This window comes from Cervus canadensis, chromosome 30 (genome assembly GCF_019320065.1).
Source record: "Cervus canadensis isolate Bull #8, Minnesota chromosome 30, ASM1932006v1, whole genome shotgun sequence".
Lineage (NCBI taxonomy): Eukaryota > Metazoa > Chordata > Mammalia > Artiodactyla > Cervidae > Cervus > Cervus canadensis.
The window spans coordinates 36,179,964-36,198,802 of record NC_057415.1 but is presented as its reverse complement, the minus strand read 5'-3'; the positions used below and the strand labels follow the sequence as shown (position 1 = coordinate 36,198,802).

Genomic DNA, 18,839 nt, shown 5'->3' with positions numbered 1-18,839 from the left:
GTTACAGCATTGTCTCAGCTAATCCTGGATTACTCTGCAGTTTAAAAGAAGCATATTTTTAAAAGAGATTTAAAAAAAAAAAAACCTGAAGACGAGGGACTATAAATAGCAAGCCCTTGATGGACTAATTAGCCTGAACACCCTCCTGTTCTTTGGAATTCTCTGCTTTGATGGCCTGGAAGTTTGCGGAGGCCAGTTATCAGAGAAAGGCGCCACATATCTAAACAAAGTTCTGCAGCAGAATTTGAGACCCTTGTCTTGCAGACAAAGGAGTCTGTCAGCACAGTATATGTGATTTCATCTTTGCCTTTGATAGAGTTATGATTTAGAGGAGATCTTCATTTTTTTTAAGCCTCAAGACAAACACCATGCAGTTCAAAATAAGTACAGGAAATCCAAGCTGTGACAAAATTTAAATCTCTGCTTAGGGGGTGAGGGCATTCATTCACTTGTTCATTCAGTCACCGAACATGTCTTTTTAAAACGTTTTCCTTTACAGTCCATGTATTAGACTCTGGGCACTAGTGTAAGGTCATTTATCTCTTTGAATGTTTGCATTTAGCTTCAGTGAAATAGCAGGCTCTAAACTAGATGTGGCTAAAGCAGCCTTGGCCATGGAATTCCCACCCCCACGCCCGCTCTGATAAAAATAAACACACAAACTCTTGCTGCGTTTTGTTTCACTGGAGGGAAGGCCCTGGACCTTCTCCAGTGCTCTCGCTTATGCCTCAGGTCTTGCTAGCACCGATGGGGTTGACCAGTTAGACTCTGGCTTAGGGTATGGAAAGAACATTGAACCTGGGGTCAGATGACCTAGGCTGGATCTCAGCTCAGCCACTCAGTGGACATGTCACTCAGTCGTTTAGTCATGTCCAGCTCTTTGTGACCCTATGGACCATACCACTCCAGGCTTCTCTGTCCATGGGATTCTCCAGGCAGGAATACTGGAGTGGGCTGCCATGCCCTCCTCCAGGGGATCTTCCTGACCCAGGGGTTGAGCTCATGTCTTTTACGTCTCCTGCATTGGCAGGCGGGTTCTTTACCACTGTACCACCTGGGAAGTGCCTTTACTACTGAGTCATGGAGAAATCCCTGATCTTCTGCTTCTTTTGTTGTCATGGGTGAGAAGAAAGGACAGTAATATCTACTTACAGTGTCATTATGAGGGTTCAATAGGATAACAGACATGAAGCCTTGTCAGTTGAGAATTATTAACAGAAGTCCAGTTGATACAAGCTCACTCCTGCAGGGAATCTCAATGTGTAAAAAGACCCCTTGGCACCTATAAGAGTACCTGAGACACAGATGTTTGGTGAATGAATGAATAAATAATGACAGAATTTACTGAAGATCCTACCTTTATCCAGGAAAATAAATAGTGAAAGAATTAGCAAATCTTAGTATTCCTTACTAGGCCATAATCATAATTGGTTAAATTTGGACACACAAAAAATTCTTACCTCATCCCTTTATCTCAGCTGGTGAGGATGTACATCACCAACTGGCCTGGCCAACTTAATTCTAAATAAGATCTAGAAGTGGAATAGAAACACATAAAATACACTGAAAAGGGAGTATGTTTTAAAAATAAATAAATAAGCTGATCTTCTTCAAGACCACAAGTTAGGGGGAAATAGACAAAGGAGTCCAAGCCCATTACAAGATATTCAGTTTTATTGGGGAAAATCCGTGGCCTTTGGAGTCAGACCCAGCTAGAACCTTGCTCTGTCACATACTAGCCCTGCGACTTCAGCCAAGTCAGTCAACTTCTTTTGAAGCTCGGTTTTCTTAACCGTATCATGGGAATAACATCCATCTCATAGACTTGTTAAGACATCTACACAAGACAACATCATCCGGCATCTGCTAAGCTCTTACCAAAGATGCATTTTCTGAGCACGTTAACACGTTTGATGATTGATTGTGTATCTCATCAGTGTTCGTGGAGACTTGTGCTGTCCCAGCAGAGTCAGCACCGCTAACCTGAGTTCTTTTCACCCCTCCCTTCTTTCAGAGGCCCTGCCCCTTCTGGAAAACCTAACCATTTCCGACATTAATCCCTACGGGTTCACAGTTTCCTGGATGGCATCGGAGAATGCCTTTGACAGCTTCCTAGTCACGGTGGTGGATTCTGGGAAGCTGCTGGACCCCCAGGAATTCACCCTTTCAGGAACCCAGAGGAAGCTGGAGCTCAGAGGCCTTATAACTGGCATTGGCTATGAGGTCATGGTCTCTGGCTTCACCCAAGGGCACCAAACCAAGCCCTTGAGGGCTGAGATTATTACAGGTATTTTGGCTCAAGCGAGCCATTTTCTCCTCTTCCCGGTTCCCTCCGTGTAATCCATCTATGAGATCGCCATGGTTTTAACACTCTTGTCCATGTTTCCTACTTAATCCATAGATGTGGCCTAGTCTCTGTGTCCCCCCCGCCCCCCGCCCCCCAGCACTCTCTTTGTCTCACGTCTCTAACGAGTGCTCCTTTCTTCCCACTCCAGAAACGTCGAAATGTCTCCACTAGGTGTCCCGAATCCTTTGACCGCGTCTTGTCTGTAGCTCTTGTGTGTTTCCTCCACGTTAGCCTCCTCTGTGTTCATCCGGCTGGTCCCCAGCTGCATTTCCGCCTTCTCAAAAGAAATATACCAAGGAGTATATTTCAAAAACTTATTTACTGTATTTGTCATCTCAAGGCCTCAACTGTGGTCTTGCCAAACTTGCCAGGTGGGCTTGTCATTGGAAAACCAACTGTGGACTTATACTGGTAAACACTAATATCATTGAGATTCCTCAATACAGACTAAATCCATCATTTTCTGCACACTCATAATTCCTAGAGAAATATAGCATGAACTACTTTAACAGTCAAAAATCTGTGTTTCCCAAAGTCTTTCTAGAAGGGACTAATTCCATATTCAGAGGTCCTACTTAATAAAGAAGTTCCATGTTCAAATAAATTTCGGAAACACGGAGTTAAACATAAGTTTAACAAGATCCTTGACCACAAGGCTTTAGAGAACATTGTAAAGTGCATGCGTCTCTCCAAGAGGGACTTACCCAGGAAATATTTCCCACATTTATTTGACAGTGGATGATGATCAAATAGATATAGTTTGCTCTAAGTGTACTTTGGGAAACTCAGCTCTAAATCTATCTTAACATTGAGTTTTGTCTAGTTAAGGCAATCCAAGATAGCAACTTTGGGTCTAAAGTATGTAGCACAAGAGGTTCCAAGTCTTAGTTCTACCATCTGAACACTTACTGAATGGTTAACAAAAAGCAAGCCAGTCAAGAGTAGGAGCCTCCTTTAGTATAGCAGCTCCAAGAAAAAGAGCATAACATTTATAACATTTTAAAAGCCAAATGCTCAAGATCAAGGGAAATATAATCAGCTGTATCATCATGGGCAGTTCTACAGATCGTTAATGCTGGTTTATTTGTCTTTGCAAAAAGAAAAGAAGAAGGTCTCACAGACATGGGCATTCAGCCCTGGCAGACAGAGAGCAAATGTAAACAAGTTACTGGCTTTGAACTTGTTTAATAATGCAGGGAAGGGGTCTTTGCTGAGTCCAGATGTGGATTTATAGAACTGCTTTTAGACAAAACTCACACATGTAAGCACCCACTTGACTTGTACTGAATGTATCAACTCCATCTTTCTCCTCTCCTCGACCTACTAGACATGTCCATGTTGAATCATTTTATTTTCGGTATCTCAGGACATTTCTAACTCTGAGAGCCGGGACATGACTGCATATCAATACCCCCGCCAGAGAGACTATGGCACGGGCTGCTGAATGATCTTCTCTCTCCTCCTTCCACCATTCTCTTCCCTTCTAGAAGCCGAGCCGGAAGTTGACAACCTTCTGGTTTCAGATGCCACCCCAGACGGTTTCCGTCTGTCCTGGACAGCTGATGAAGGAGTCTTCGACAGTTTTGTTCTCAAAATCAGAGATACCAAAAAGCAGTCCGAGCCACTGGAGATAACCCTACTTGCCCCTGAACGAACCAGGGACATAACAGGTCTCAGAGAGGCCACTGAATATGAAATTGAGCTCTATGGAATAAGCAGTGGAAGGCGATCCCAGCCAGTCACTGCCATAGCAACAACAGGTACCATATATAAATGGGAGAGAATAGAGAAAAGTTCTCTGTTCCTCCTTTCACAGGGCTGGGAAATTATTAGAGATTTGCATGCAGACAAGCTTGTGTTTGAATCATGACTCTTGATTATAGACTGGATGATTGTTATTGTGATTGCGGCTAAGTGTTTATGCAAAAAGAGTATGATGCCACTTACCTAATAGTGTTGTGAGGATTAAATGAGATGATTCATGGAAAGCCCATAGTGAGGGCCTGGCACATAGCAAGGGCTGAGCTAATGAGAGCCAGTAACATTTTCATTATTGTCATTAAGATAATCATTACAATCACTGCTTTTTCCTCAAAGTCCAAAGACCCTTCTTTCTGCCTGTTATCATGTTTTATCCAGAGATATACTTCCATATTCTTTGGTCATTTGTTCAAACTATGCAAGGTATAATGGAGAAGTGGTACCTCCACCTCTAAAGATGAATACTTATTAAATCCTACATGTGAATAGTCAGTACCTTGATCAAGAAGGAAAAAAGAAGCGGTTAGTAGATTTGGCAGGCTCACACATTTTATTTTATCCTCACAGCAACTCTAAAAGGCACTAGAGGCAGAAATGAAAATTCTATTCAATATGAGTTCTTTCCAGAAGAATAAAGGAAGATGGTCATAACAAGATGGTTTAAAATGATAATACTAAGATTAACATGATTCTTTAAAGAGAAAAGGACAGACCTTTAATGGTAAGGTAGGGTGAATTCCTTCAGGAAACCAAGGAAGGTACAGATATGGAGTATTTGCTAGAGACAGCTGCTTCAGAGGAACCAGAGGAAACAATCACAAAACCAGAAGCAGCAGTACAAGGGACCTGAGGAATGATATATCCCAGACCCTTCTGTTTATGCATGAGGAATCTGTGACCCAGAAGGGTGAAGTGATTGGCCTAAGGTCACACAGACAGATTTGAGGTAGAACCTAAATACCAAGCTATTTTACTACTATTAAATAGAGGCAGGCTAGATAACATAACCAATTACTATACACGCTTGCCAACTCTGACTTGCAAAGAGCACAACACTAGTCAATACCTTCCCTTTGTCCAGAGTATCTTATGAAGCCAACTTTCAGGACCAAATGAGCTCTGAGAAGCCACCTGTAGAAATAAAAATTGCTATTTGTAGACATGGAGGAAATGCTGAGATCCAGGCAGTAATTCAGCCAGAGGAAATACCCTGTTTCTTATTAACACAGATACCCTATCTCCCGGGACATGGGTCCCCGTCTCCTCCGCCCTGTGGCTTCCCACAAAACAACTTTAGATGAGAGGCAGAGGCTGGTTTTGACCCTGGTTTATAAACACTGCTTTTCAAAGTTTACTTCTGATCACTGATTTTGTTTTGCTGATCTTTTTTTTTCCCAGAGGCTCTGCAGTTTTAAAGCAAAAAAGAGAACAAATAATCATGAGCTCCTTTTTTAAGAACAAAAGAAAAGGCTCTGTAAGATAGCCCTTTCTTTGATTTCTTTCTCTGGGGCATTGCATTTCACAGCTGAGGAGATGCGTCTGTGTCTGTGTATGTACGTGTACACACGTGTGCTCTGGTACTTGGACAGGAGAGGTGACTCTGGAGCACAGTAGACATCTCGGTCACCTCATCAGCTTCAGAAAGTTTCCCTCTCGTTTTTTCACTCTTTCTCCTTGTAAACCCTTCTTTCTGCTCCCCTTTCTCCTTATAAAAGCTACCGCCGCCCCTCCTCTCACTCCCTACGCACAGGCTGGCAGCCCCGAGTGCCCCCGCAGCAGAGAAGGTGGCTGGAGGCAGTGTATCCAAGTGGTGAAGCCTAAAGCCTCTGGGCAGATCCCTTGGAGTCTGATCCCTGTTCCTGAGCAAGTCTCCTTTCCCCTCTGAGCATCTGTCCCCTTACTTGGCCAATGGGCTCTAACTCAAAGGTCAGCCAAGAGATTCACTTCAGATCAGGAATGTTGAATATTTTTCCTTGCCCATTGTAACAGTATTAGCTGATACTATGTTTGGGTACCTTAATGTACATTTTTAATGTACATTTTTAAATGGTCCACTTGGTTGAAAATTTAAAGGTTAAAAAAAAAAGATATACAATGAGGTCTTATTCTGCTGTCCCCACTACTAAGTTGCTAAACTAGAAGCAGTCAGTATGACTACTTTCTTCTGAATCTCTGCAGAAATACGCTTACAGACAGACAAGATTAGACTTAAGTCTATCTTCTCTCTTTTTTTCCCACCTTTTTATTGGCACAGTGATTAACATACCCAATCTTTCACACATTGGTGTGTATGTGTGTGTGTGTGTTCCTTGCTTTTAATAGATCTCAGATATATTCCCACTATCTTATTTATTTAAGTATTCCCCTACTGATAGACCCTTAGGTTATGGGTTGTTCCCTCCTCTGTCAATCTCTGCATTTACAGTGGCTACTCTTCCTCTTCACGGATTGAACCACTTCTTCACAATGACTTTGGTCCCCCTTTGGGAAGCCCAGAGGAGCTTCTTTTGCCTCTGGGAAGTTAAATGCTAACACGTCTCTGTGTACCATCTGGATGGTTCCCAGAAGAGAAAAGAAAATACTTCAAAATCCAAAACCAGAGTAAGATGACTCTGTCATTCTCTTCTGGATGTTCCTGCTGCCTGTCTTGGGGATAGTGAGGACCCTCAAATATTTCTTTTACCCTGCCCCATCACCACCCCAATCGTATACCCCTTCCGCACCCTGAAGCCAGGGAGGCAACCCCCCTCCAAGCCTCAGAATGTACCCCCTCTCACCCCCTCTCACTTTTCCCAGCCAGGCAGCCTCCCAGCCTCTCCACTCAGTTCCAGTTCAGATGCAAACTGGAAACCACAAACTGCAGAGCTGCAGCAGCATCATGTCTGGGGACCTGGGTCAGCGGGTCTACGGAGACACGTGCTCAGCAATCCTTCCTTCTGCAGGAACCAGGCTGTCTGTGCCTGGTGCCTTTGGCTCTGACTCTCACGAAGTATAAAGATGATAACCACCTATTACAGAGCTTGCACTTCATGCCACCCATAGCACTGCAACGGACACACTCCCTCACTGACCCACGTGACAGACAGTCCAACTGAGTGCCACACTCAGCCTCGTTTCACAGAGACCTAAGGGGCTAAGGTGTTGTTATCTAGTAAAGCCAGATGGAATTCAAAACCAGGTCAGTGTACCCACCAAGCCTTTGCTCTTAAATCATACTGGCTACAATAACCGTCTCCTTAGCTTCTCACAGGATTCACATATATTAAGTGTTTATAAAAATATGTTGAAGGTAAAATGTTTTTAAATGAGTGTGAATAGTCACATTATTAAAGACATTTGCTCCAGATTTGAGGAAGCAACATTTTATGCAGAGAACAAACAGAAGTCCTCTTCAACCTCCTTGAGAATTTCTAGAATTTTCAGTGTTTCCCTAATGGAACTTTTATTGAAAACCAGGAGTCTACTTAGAAAGACAGTCAGAGGCATTGCCTTTCCTGGGTCTCCCTAGCTTTTCAGTCGGTATAATTTAGTTATTCCATGAGGCTCAGCCTTCAGGTTCCCATTGGCCATCTCTTCCATTTTGGTGCTGGAGACTTGTGGGCCCTATTTACGGCAGCAGGACACATGCTAAAATAACAAATTGTCTTCCACACCTAGGAAGGTCTGTTGTCTAAAAATACCGTTGACCCTGGAATTCCACCTCTACTGTGCCATTCTTCAGATGACACGTGGCTATCTGCCTGCTGTCACTTTCGTCAAGTACATCCCTCAGGAGTGCATGACAGATGAGGTTACTAATTCTCATGTTTTTTGTTTTGTTTTGTTTTCTAAGACAGGGAAGATAATCTTGCCATCTTGCAGATGAGAAAACTGGGATCTAGATAGGGAAGCTGTGGCAAGATGCACTTTCTAAAATGTGCCAGGACCTGGCCTGATGAATTTCACAAAGTGAAGGTCAGAGTGGACCAGGCTTGCAGCAGGAGAGCCCCCGTGCCTGAGTTTACACACCTCACTGGTTTGTTTTTTTTTTTTTTTCCTCATTCTGGCTCATCTAGATCTTTCCTGGGTGACTACCTCAAAATTCAGGTGGCCCATGGGAAAAAAAAAAGTCACATGAGAAAGAAAAAAAAAGCAAGCATGTTTACTGCATTCTCACTGTGTGCCAAGTTCTGTGCTAGGGTTTGACATCCATCATCTCTGCTAATCCTCAAAACATTCCTGAAAGTGGGCACCACTTTTCCCACTGGAAAGATGGAACAAAGGAGGCTCCTATAAGTCACAGGAGCTGCCCCTAGTAGCCCAGCCTCTCCATGGTGTTTGGACAATCAAGATCATCCCACTCCAGAGTCATGCGGCTACCAGAGCTCTCCAAGGAGAAGGCAAAACCCCAGGCAGCCACAGAATCTGGGGGTGGCTAGCAGATCACAGGAGAACGCCGTCGGAGGAGGGGGAAAGAGCAGAAACCGAGAGGGGAAAAAAAAGCTCCCCAAAGTGGGCTGTGGGTTTCAGAACTTAATGATCAACGTGGGCTGGAGAGGGAAAAAGATGAGGAAATGAGCTCCCTGGAGACCCGAAAATTGTTTCCTGGATTGTACGGTTAAGCATGGTCAGCTGAAGAGGGCAAAAAGCTAAGCCAAAAAATACACAGAGAAAAGCCAAAGGAAACTGGGTTTGCGGGGGAGGTATTTACATAGCAGAAACTGTCCCCCAGGGCACGGCTTTCCCCGCAGGTAGACCCAGTGTCCAAGGAGGGCTTGCCTTGGGGATGGTTCTGAGCTCCCTCCTCTGGCTGCGAATCTCCATCCGGTTCTGGGAATGAGTTTGTCGAGGTCAGTTTCCACGTAAACATTATTTCCATAATCCCAGGGCTATGCCCAGCTCTGCCGCCCAGTCCTGGGACTTAGATCACATCACGAGAATATTCACTGGAGAACTGAGCCTCAGTTTGGTCTCCTGTAAATTGGCTACAACCACACCTTCTTCTCCGTGGTTTCTAAGTGAGGGTTAATCCTTATAAAGTGAAATAACTGAGCACTTATCAAGTCTTGAAAGTGAAAGTGTTAGTCGCTCAGTCATGTCCAACTCTTTGTAACGCCATGGACTGTAGCCCACCAGGCTCCTCTGACCGTGGAATTCTCCAGACAAGAATACTGGAGTGGGTAGTATTCCCTTCTTCGGGGGATATTCCAGACCCAGGGATCAAACCCGGGTCTCTCACATTGCAGGCAGATTGTTTACCAGCTGAGCCACCAGGGAAGCCCCCATCAAGACTTGGTATCATTTAACACCAAATTTTCTTTAATCATAAAAGGAATTAAAAGGCAAAGATTTGGGGGAAAAAATGCTAAACATCAAAAATGAAAGGAGGGTTATTTGAAACTGTGAAACTACCCACTTACCCTCACTTTTTAGACCTCAGCCATGGTGCTAACATTCCTCTTGGATGAAACCAAACGGCAGCCCTGCAGCTCTGGGCCCTGTACCTGAATGAAAGAGCGATTGTTTCCATCAAGTCATAACTTGACCACAGATCACCACATCCTCCATCCTAAAGGCTTGGCTCAGATGTAAACCGAGCTTTCATGGATAAGGAATTCAGGAAGAATCGCTGATGAGCAAGAGAGTTAACTGTTTCTGGGTTGTCTCCTGTGCTTTCTCCTCAATAGCCATGGGCTCCCCGAAGGAAATCCTTTTCTCAGACATCACCGAAAACTCAGCCACTGTCAGCTGGATGGCACCCACTAGCCAGGTGGAGAGCTTCCGGATTACCTATGTGCCCATGGCAGGAGGTAGGGCACTTGGTGGGGAGAGGGAAGGGGTCTGGAGTATTTGGGTGGAACTGCGACTGTGACACTCCCGTCCTCCTTCTACATATTTGAGACCATCTGAATAGATTTCATTTGTAAAGTGCTATGAGATCCTTGAAAGAAACTATACTGTGAGGGATCATGTTATAAAGATCATTTCCAGTCTCATAATTCTAAAATTCTATGACCAATAGATCCCCAATAATGTTTTCACACAAGGACAGAAGACTCTAAACCCATTGACCTTTTTTTCTTGGCAAAACTGATCTTTGCCTCTTGGTCCCCAAATCTGTCTGTCTCAGCAAAGGATGGGAAGCTGTGACTTCGCAGAGTTGAAAGTTCTAGGTCAGGCACATGGGCCATAATAGAGACCACAAGGTCTGGGGGTGGGGGAGGTAGCATATTCAAATCTATCTGAAGACATTCTGGGTATGTCTTTAGACATTGAAAGTTCTAGGTCAGGCACATGGGCCATAATAGAGACCACAAGGGTGGGGGTGGGGGAGGTAGCATATTCAAATCTATCTGAAGACATTCTGGGTATGTCTTTAGACATATATGGATAAGGAAAACAAGTGTATACAAAGATGATTGTCTCTTCAGAGACATGCTGTAGCATCTCTGTAGGGAGTTTGGTCAACTGATACCCAAGCTCCTCACCAGCCCCCAAATTCCAAAAAATATAAATTTTGGACTTTTTAATAGATATAAGAGTACAAATTAGACCATGACCATCTTCTTCAATAGTAGAATATCTGCTAGTAAGAGATAAGTCTATATATAGTTAAGCGAAAACAATGGATTAAATAGATCAGATATACATTACATAGTGAGCTTCCCGTATCCTTTGTGGGAAGAAATGGATAAATAAAATTTATACAACATGCCAGCTCTCTACTGAATGGAAACTTGCCATTTTTAGCACATTGTGACCTCATAATTTTTCCTCCCCTGGCTTAGTTTTTGGCCTCTGCATGGATGGAAAAAAACATTATACAAAGAGTAAAACCTCTTCTCTTATGCCAGAGGGTAAGAGCAAATGAGAAGTAAAGAAAATGGTGTTGGATAAAGGCATAGTGTCACTGCCAAACCAGATCGCCATTCTTGGGACAGGTGTGTTTAAGTTCCAGTGAGGTTCACCGTTCCCTCCTGCTTTTCCTGTGTTCCAGGTACACCCTCAGCGGTGACTGTGGATGGGACCAAAACCCAGACCAAGCTGCTGAGACTCTTACCTGGAGCGGATTACCTGGTCAGCGTCATCGCCCTGAAGGGCTTTGAGGAAAGCGAGCCTGTCTCAGGGACGCTCAACACAGGTGTCTTGCTCACCTTCGGCATCATTGCTCATGATTCAGCAGTTAGAAGAAAAACGTTTTTGTTTGGGAAATTCTAGTGGAAATTGGGCTGGCTCGGGGGCACCAGTGGGCTCATTTCTGACACAGTTGTAGCCTCTTCTGAGCTTCATCCTCAGCCTCCCTGGGCTGCCATGTCCCAGGGAATTGTATGGGAAAGGGCAGAAGCTGGGGAGTCATACTGACCTGGTGTGAATCCCAGGTTCTTCCACTTCTAAATACAGAGCTATCAGTTAATGTCCTGAGGGTCTAGTTTCCTTCTCTGTAAAATGGGTGTAGTTCTTCCTCCTTTGCAGGATGCTATAAGAACCTTAGAAAACTGTGTATGTAAAGCATCTGTAAATATGGGTCATTGCACGCATTAATTCACCTCCTTCCTTTCCTCAGTAGTGCAGGGACCACAAGGACCCTTCCAAGCAGATGCTTCGCACAGACACGTGAATGGTGATAGCTATAAAGTCACAAGTCTCCATTTGGCAGCTACAGTATTTCAAGGCTGTTACTCAACCATTCCCATGTAAACTAATATAGCTAACATCCTTCTCACAGCTAATATCCTTCCCATTTTACAGAGGAAAAAACTGAGGTCAGGGCAATTACATGCCTTGGCCAAGTCCACATAACTAGTAAATGCTGGAAGCAAACTTCAACTTAGGTCAGTCTGCCTCCAAACTGTGCGTTCCTCTTCGATAAAGGATGATTTTCCTATTAAAACCTGATTTGTACAGCACATTGTAAGGAGGGAAAAAATAATGAATTGCATTGAAGGAGAATGAAGTGGAAAATTTCTCTTCAGGCTCCCATGTCTCTAAACAATTTATCCTTTGATATATGAGCAATTATCCAGCCTAATCCATTAAGGGATCTGAAGAATGGGCCTCACAGGAAATTTAAAAAATATCCTAATAGTCTAAAAGGGTTGCTAATATGCAATTAAAACCTCCCGTCTGAACCCAGAGTCCTGCCCACCCTGCCACACAGATCCTCATCCCCCGCCTAGAAATCTTTCATTTGTGGCTTCTCCATGGCAACTGATTGCAAAGCCTGGATCTTTTTCCTCTGGAGGCCCCATTGTCCTCATTGTTAAAGGAGATTCTGACCATGTAAGATGAGACAGGAAGGACCTCCGGGTGGACGGGGTGGGTGCCCCCAAGTTACTCTGCCGCTTCCTAAGACCCTCAGGCCAGTCGTTTTGTCTCCTGGGGCTCAGGCATCTCAGCTGTGAAGTCAGCTGACGATGGCTGCCCTCCATCTTCCCAGGGCTGCGGTCCCGGCGTAACTGAGTCATAAATGTGCACGAAATCGGAAACCAGTCACATGTAGGTTGGTTTCTAAGAAGGGGGTGCTGGGTTGCAGCAGTGGTCAGTTCAAAGGGCCAAGAACTGTGACTCTCCACCCCTTCTCAGCACAAGTCATTTAGGAATCACTCTGAAGACTCCAAATAACTTTAATAGTCATGTTAAGACCAACTGCAGTTATTGGTGCTGCCCCGAGCACATTCCACACACATTGTCTAGTTCATCCTTAGAGCAGCCACCCTGCGACAACCGAGCGAGGTGTGGAGAAGGAAAATGTCCCAAAGGCACACAGACCCACAACAGGGAATCCAAGGTACAGCCTGGGACCACCGGTCCCCGGAGCCTGCCTCCGTGTTCTCCATAGCCCACCGAACCAGAGCTATTACTCAAAACCAAAGACATCACAGGCAGCCTTCACTCTGTACCTGTCCTGTTTTTGTAAGTCCTTTCGCTGGAGAAAGTAACATGAACTATAAATGTAAATCCTTGTCATGGGTTCAGCTCTTTGCAGCTCACAGAGCACCTTTCCACCTATAATACCATGTGAAAACCAAAGTATCACTGAAGACAAAGCCAAGCAGTTTCTGTACCCATTTTACAGATGAGAAACAGAGAGCCAAGATGACCCAGACAGCAAGGGAAGGAGTCATGTCTCAGACTCAGGTCATCCTGGCTGCAAGGTCAGAACTCTTCCATGCTTCTGACACTGTGTCCCTCACCAGGAGTCCAGGAGCAGGGCAGACAGCCGAGTAGCTATGGTCTGATGGCTGACCCCATGGCTGACTATCTCTCCAACACATCACTATCTTTCCTTGCAGTTCTGGATGGCCCATCTAGCTTGGTGACGGCCAACATCACTGATTCAGAAGCCTTGGCTATGTGGCAGCCAGCCATCGCCCCTGTGGATAATTATGTCATCTCCTACACAGGCGAGAGAGGTAAGGTCATGTCCAAGACCCTCCCCCTTCGGAGGAGTGTCTGTCCAGCTCTAAACTTCCTGTTCTCCTTTCTTTGTGCCACTTTTGGTTGCTTTTGTTGTTCAGTCACTCAGTCATGGCCAACTCTTTGCGACCCCATGGACTGCACACACCAGGCTTCCCTGTCCTTCATCATCTCCTGGAGTTTGTTCAAACTCATGTCCATTGAGTCCGTGATGCCATCCAACCATCTCATCTTCTGTCATCCCCTTCTCCTCCCACCTTCAGTCTTTCCCAGCATCAGGCTCTTTTCCAGGGAGTCATCTCTTTGCATCAGGTGGCCAAAGTACAGGAGCGTCAGCTTCAGCATCAGTCCTTTCAATGAGTATTCAGTGTTGATTTCCTTCAGGGTTGATGTACAAAGATGCAAGGGTAGGTTGGTGAGTCCAGCAATGTCCTTGTGGTTCTCAGTTGTCACCTGAGAACAGACTCGTGGGCTGGGACAGGGGCCGGTGAGTGGATGGGTGTGAAGGGGGCTGTGAAAGTGGTGGTGAGAGGGGCCCAACCTGTATCTTCCTGCTGTGGTCAAACGGAAGAGCATCAACACCACGATTATATCAAGGAGGCCAACAGGCCATTTAAAGAAAAGCAGAGGGCGCGTCTCCAGGCTGTTCCCCCTCTCCTGCTGGTCTCTGCCGTCACAGTGAGCCACCCTCTACAGGCACAGCTCTCTCCTCTTTCTTACAAAGGAGTCCACAATTTAAAATCTTAAACAGGCTACTTCAGGCAGCTTTGGGGAGACTGCATTTCCTGGATGCCGCAGACGGGGCCAGTTAGAGCTGATCTGATTAAGAAATCAGAAATGATCTCTCCTGTCTTTGCAACCATCTGTGCTCATTTACTCAGCGGGCAGATTCAATATTGATAACTTGTTTGGGGGCACCAGTGAATTATGGCCACTAGCACGTAAAATTAAATACAAATAAGAGAGAAAAGAAAGAGAGATTCCTTTTTCAATGAACAAATCCCTATTTTTCATGAACCAGATTAGGAAAAAATATGTTATTTTAATCTCACAGTATATGTGAGTTTCATATCTGCTGGTTCAGTATTGTTCTACTTTCAGTAACATGAAAGCAGACCATAAGTTGTGCGGGGGTCTCTGAAAATCTTAACTGAGCCCTGGCAACCTCTTATGAGAGAGAGTTCCTTGTGAGGATGGAGGGAAGGTGGGGTGGGGCTAAAGGAATTCTTGGGTTTCTTTTTTTCTACTTTTTTATTTTTAAATATTCCCTGTGAGCAAACTCTTGCAAGTCTGGGAAGATGATGTTGTCTCACCTAAAATAAACCAGAGTATAGTTCATGGGAATCATGGAAACTGTGGATGCAAGCATAGACATGAACTCATCCAGAATAATGTATGTGTGTGTGTGTGTATGTGTGTGTGTGTGTGTATGTGTGTGTATGTGTGTGGAGGGGGATCATGGATGACAAGGAGGGTGAGCATCTCATCCCAGTTTGCCCCAAACTTTCCCAGTTTTAGCCTCCTGAATCCTATACCCTGGGAAACCTCTTAGGCCTTGGGCAGCCAGGCCAGCTGGTCACCTGTGACGAGGAAGGTGACACCTGGATGCCATGGCTTGGGATCCACCCTTGGTCCTGACCCAATGGGACTGAGAGCCAGTAATCAGGCTTTGGTCTGTCTATGCCACCTGATTTTTCTGGTTCCCCAGCCCAAAGATATAACATCTGGCAAGTTATAAAAGGACATGAGAGTAAGTGGGAAAAAATGGGAGAGCAAGCAATGGGACAAATTAAATCTGGGTAGCCTGAGGCATGGGGATGTTACCTGCAACTCTCCTCTAGCTGGATCCTATGCAACACTGTCCCAAGGGTACCACGTGCAAAGTCTTCTGACCCCTAGTTCCTCTTCCTTCTGATTTGGTGCCTGGAAAAATCCAGTCACCATAGGATAAATCCTCTGTATATGAAGCGAGTGCTCAAGAGAAAGAAAGGAGCGTGAGTCATCTCAGAAATCAAACGTGCTTTTCTGCAGGACCGCTGAAAGCTTCTGGGTTAGGAGGTGTATGCGCTGTTGGCCAAGCCCACTGATGGCCCAGACAGGGAGGGGTAACTGCCGTGGTGTGTATATTTCCTGTATAGTGCCAGAAATTACCCGCACGGTGTCCGGGAACACGGTGGAGTATGCACTGACCAATCTCGAGCCTGCCACGGAATACACGCTGAGGATCTTTGCAGAGAAAGGGCCCCAGAAGAGCTCAACCATCACCACCAAGTTCACCACAGGTACAAAGACACCGAGAGCTGGAAAAAGCCCACCCGCTGCCTCTATCTTTAACAGTATCCCTCTCCATCTCTTATTTCTCAAGTCAGCTCCCTGCAATGTGATGACATCAGCAGCAACTCAATCCGCCAGTGCCCCCTCAATCAAGACCTTAAGAAACACACCATTTCCTTTTGAACTGAAATGACCCTGCTCTCCCCACAGACTAGGAAATGATTTTAAGAGGAGGGCTTTTTAAGTGGAAAACCAGTCCCCACTGGCCCTAAACCCAGTAGTTAATGATCCATGTTCTAGGCAGGGAAATATTTTTAAGAGAAAGATTTTAAAGGCAAATTTTCCTAGATGTCTGCTGGGCTTTTCATATACGTTGAGATCTTTTTTTCAGACTGCGACAGGCAAGGGAATGGAAGCAGTGTCCGCTGAGTAGGGGTGAGGGCCAATACGAGCATTCATCTGTCCTCTTTAGAAACAAAGGGAGGCATTCTGATCACGTTCATGGCTGTGTCTTTCTCCCCCAATTCAACTAAAGCCAGTTGTGATCCTACTGGGCTCAGAAAAACATGGCCCTTAGGATGAGCTGAAACAGAGAACGTGTGTCTTTAGAGGTCACATGGCTCAACCTCGTCATTTACAGATGGGGAAGGTTTCACCCGAGGTCACACAGGTCAATGCTAGGGAAAGGGCTTGAACTCAGGCCTCCCGATACCCAACCAGGGACTTTATCCTACACCCGATGACTTGTGCTATATTGTGTGTTCAGTCACTCAGTTGTGTCCAACTCTTTGTGATCCCATGGACTATAGCCCTCCAGGCTCCTCTGTCCATGGGGGATTCTCCAGGCAAGAATTCTGGAGTGGGTTGCCATGGCCTCCTCCAGGGGATCTTCCCAACCCAGGGATCAAACCCAGGTCTCCCACATTACAGGTGGATTCTTTACTGTCTGAGCTACCAGGGAAGCCCACACCTGCCGACTTATTTGATATTAAATGTCTTCTCTTCTCCAGACCTCGATTCTCCAAGAGACTTCACTGCTACGGAGGTTCAGTCGGAAACTGCCCTCCTCACCTGGAGACCTCCCCGGGCGTCTGTCACTGGTTACCTATTGGTGTATGAATCCGTGGATGGTACAATCAAGGTATCTTGATGTATATAAACAAATCCCCATGACTGAATGAAACAGTTACATGAGTCTCAAAGTCAGGAAGAATTATCTGAAGTCTGTTTCTCCTACTCTAGTGTGACTGGAGAGCTGGAAAGAAATCAGTAGGAACTGGACACCATGCCAGACTTTCTGAATCATAAGTTGTAGCCTCCCGGTCTCATTTTAACCAGACTCCAGTTTTGATAGCCAGCCAAGGTCAAGAACTACTGCTCACAAGACTTGAGGACATTTTAGGAGCTGGACTCTTTGTCTGTTAGTGTTTTATTGAGTAAAGGCCAAAGGTTTCTTCTGCATCTTTGCCATGCATCTCACAGATGGCATCATTCCATTATATAATGATATACATATCACCATGTGCTTATGACATCAACTGTTTACAGCAGTTTTTACTTATATTCTCTACCCATGATTTTTTTTCCTTCTACTTTTTAACTTGAAATAACTTTAGAAAGTGAAAGAAGTTTTCTAACCTTTACCTTCTAAATGTGTTATTGACGTCTTAATGTTGGTCACCATCCTTTCCAAGATCTTTTCCTTATTTTCTGCACGTTGACCTTTTTCTAGCATATTGTTTCTATATCCTGTGTCTTCTCTTTACCTCTAAGAATATGTGTTCTTGGTATTTTCTTCCTCTGCCTGCAGAGTGTTTCCTCCAAGGTCTCTTTTCTGGTTTGCAGCTGTTTGGTTTGATTTGGGCGGCCATTTTTCATGTTGGAGACTTGCCCCTAATGTCAGTTGACCTTTTTGTACTGGAGCCAAGAATGAACTGGCTGATTGGGAGGTCTAAGTGCACAGAAAGGCTTGTCAACTTTGGCCCTCGCTATAGAGTGATTGGGCACAGTCAGTTCAGTTCAGTCGCTCAATCATGTCTGACTCTTTGTGACCCCATGGACTGCAGCACGCCAGGCTTCCGTGTCCATCACCAACCCCCAGAGCTTACTCAAACTCATGTCCATTGCATCAGTGATGCCATCGAACCATCTCATCCTCTCTTGTCCCCATCTCCTCCTGCCCTCAATCTTTCCCAGCATCAGGGTCTTTTCCAATGAGTCAGTTCTTCACATCAAGTGGCCAAAGTATTGGAGTTTCAACTTCAGCATCAGTCCTTCCAATGAATATTCAGGACTGATTTCCTTTGGGATGGACTGGTTGGATCTCCTTGCAGTCCAAGGGACTCTTAAGAGTCTTCTCCAACACCACAGTTCAAAAACATCGATTCTTTGGCACATACCCAGCAATTTTCTTGGGAGGGTTTTCAAGCATCAGGACTATAAGCCCTTTCTCTCGAGCTCATCACTCTTCTTGGAGGATCCTCCACCAAACTCCTTCACACCAGGCTGCCAAAAGCCTCGCTGGAGAAGAGGCCTGGGCTCCCACTGCGTATAAACCTTCAGTTCTCCTCTAGCCAGTGCAGCACCTGAGGCTCCCCCGCAGCTGGGCATGATAGATTTGAATCCAGAGTCTCCTCTCTAGCTCAGCCTGTCCAGAGAGGAAACCTCAGCCTTTCACCTGGGCTGGGAAGGACAGTCATCCAGACTGCTGGGGGATGGAGAGAACTAGGAATCTGTTTATTGTACAAAGTTTTAAGCAAACCTTCGTTCAACCACACCCCACACGGGCCTTCAAAGGCATCTTTGCTTTTGCATGCATCCCTTTCCTGAGCTTGCTGGGCCCTGCAGCATTCATCAACTGTCTCTGAGTGACTCCATCCACTGGGACTTCCTCTGTTCTGTCGCCTCGGCTGTCACTCCACCATCCCACACTTCTCACCGATCAAGATTCTGGTGACATCGTGTGCCTGTTGCTGTCTCCTCTGCCACTTCCCTCATCCTGTGGGTTTATACTTTATATCTCTTCCTCTCATTTCAGAGGGTATCAGAAGCAAGTAGAAAT

The 18,839-nt window shown here is 45.2% G+C and overlaps 1 protein-coding gene across 11 annotated transcripts in view; it reads left to right on the top strand.

Annotated features, from left to right (window-relative positions):
- The window catches only part of TNC (tenascin C), a 100,354-nt gene that overhangs the window by 67,275 nt on the left and 14,240 nt on the right, over positions 1-18,839 (top strand). For 8 of the 11 annotated variants that reach the window (XM_043453184.1, XM_043453180.1, XM_043453182.1 and 5 more), the window contains 7 exons: positions 2,015-2,287; positions 3,835-4,107; positions 9,775-9,897; positions 11,085-11,228; positions 13,381-13,500; positions 15,643-15,786; positions 16,789-16,919. In XM_043453184.1, the coding sequence (XP_043309119.1) occupies positions 2,015-2,287; positions 3,835-4,107; positions 9,775-9,897; positions 11,085-11,228; positions 13,381-13,500; positions 15,643-15,786; positions 16,789-16,919 (1,208 nt within the window). The remainder of the gene's footprint in view (positions 1-2,014; positions 2,288-3,834; positions 4,108-9,774; positions 9,898-11,084; positions 11,229-13,380; positions 13,501-15,642; positions 15,787-16,788; positions 16,920-18,839) is intronic. The other 3 variants (XM_043453185.1, XM_043453183.1, XM_043453186.1) reach the window with 2 other exon arrangements.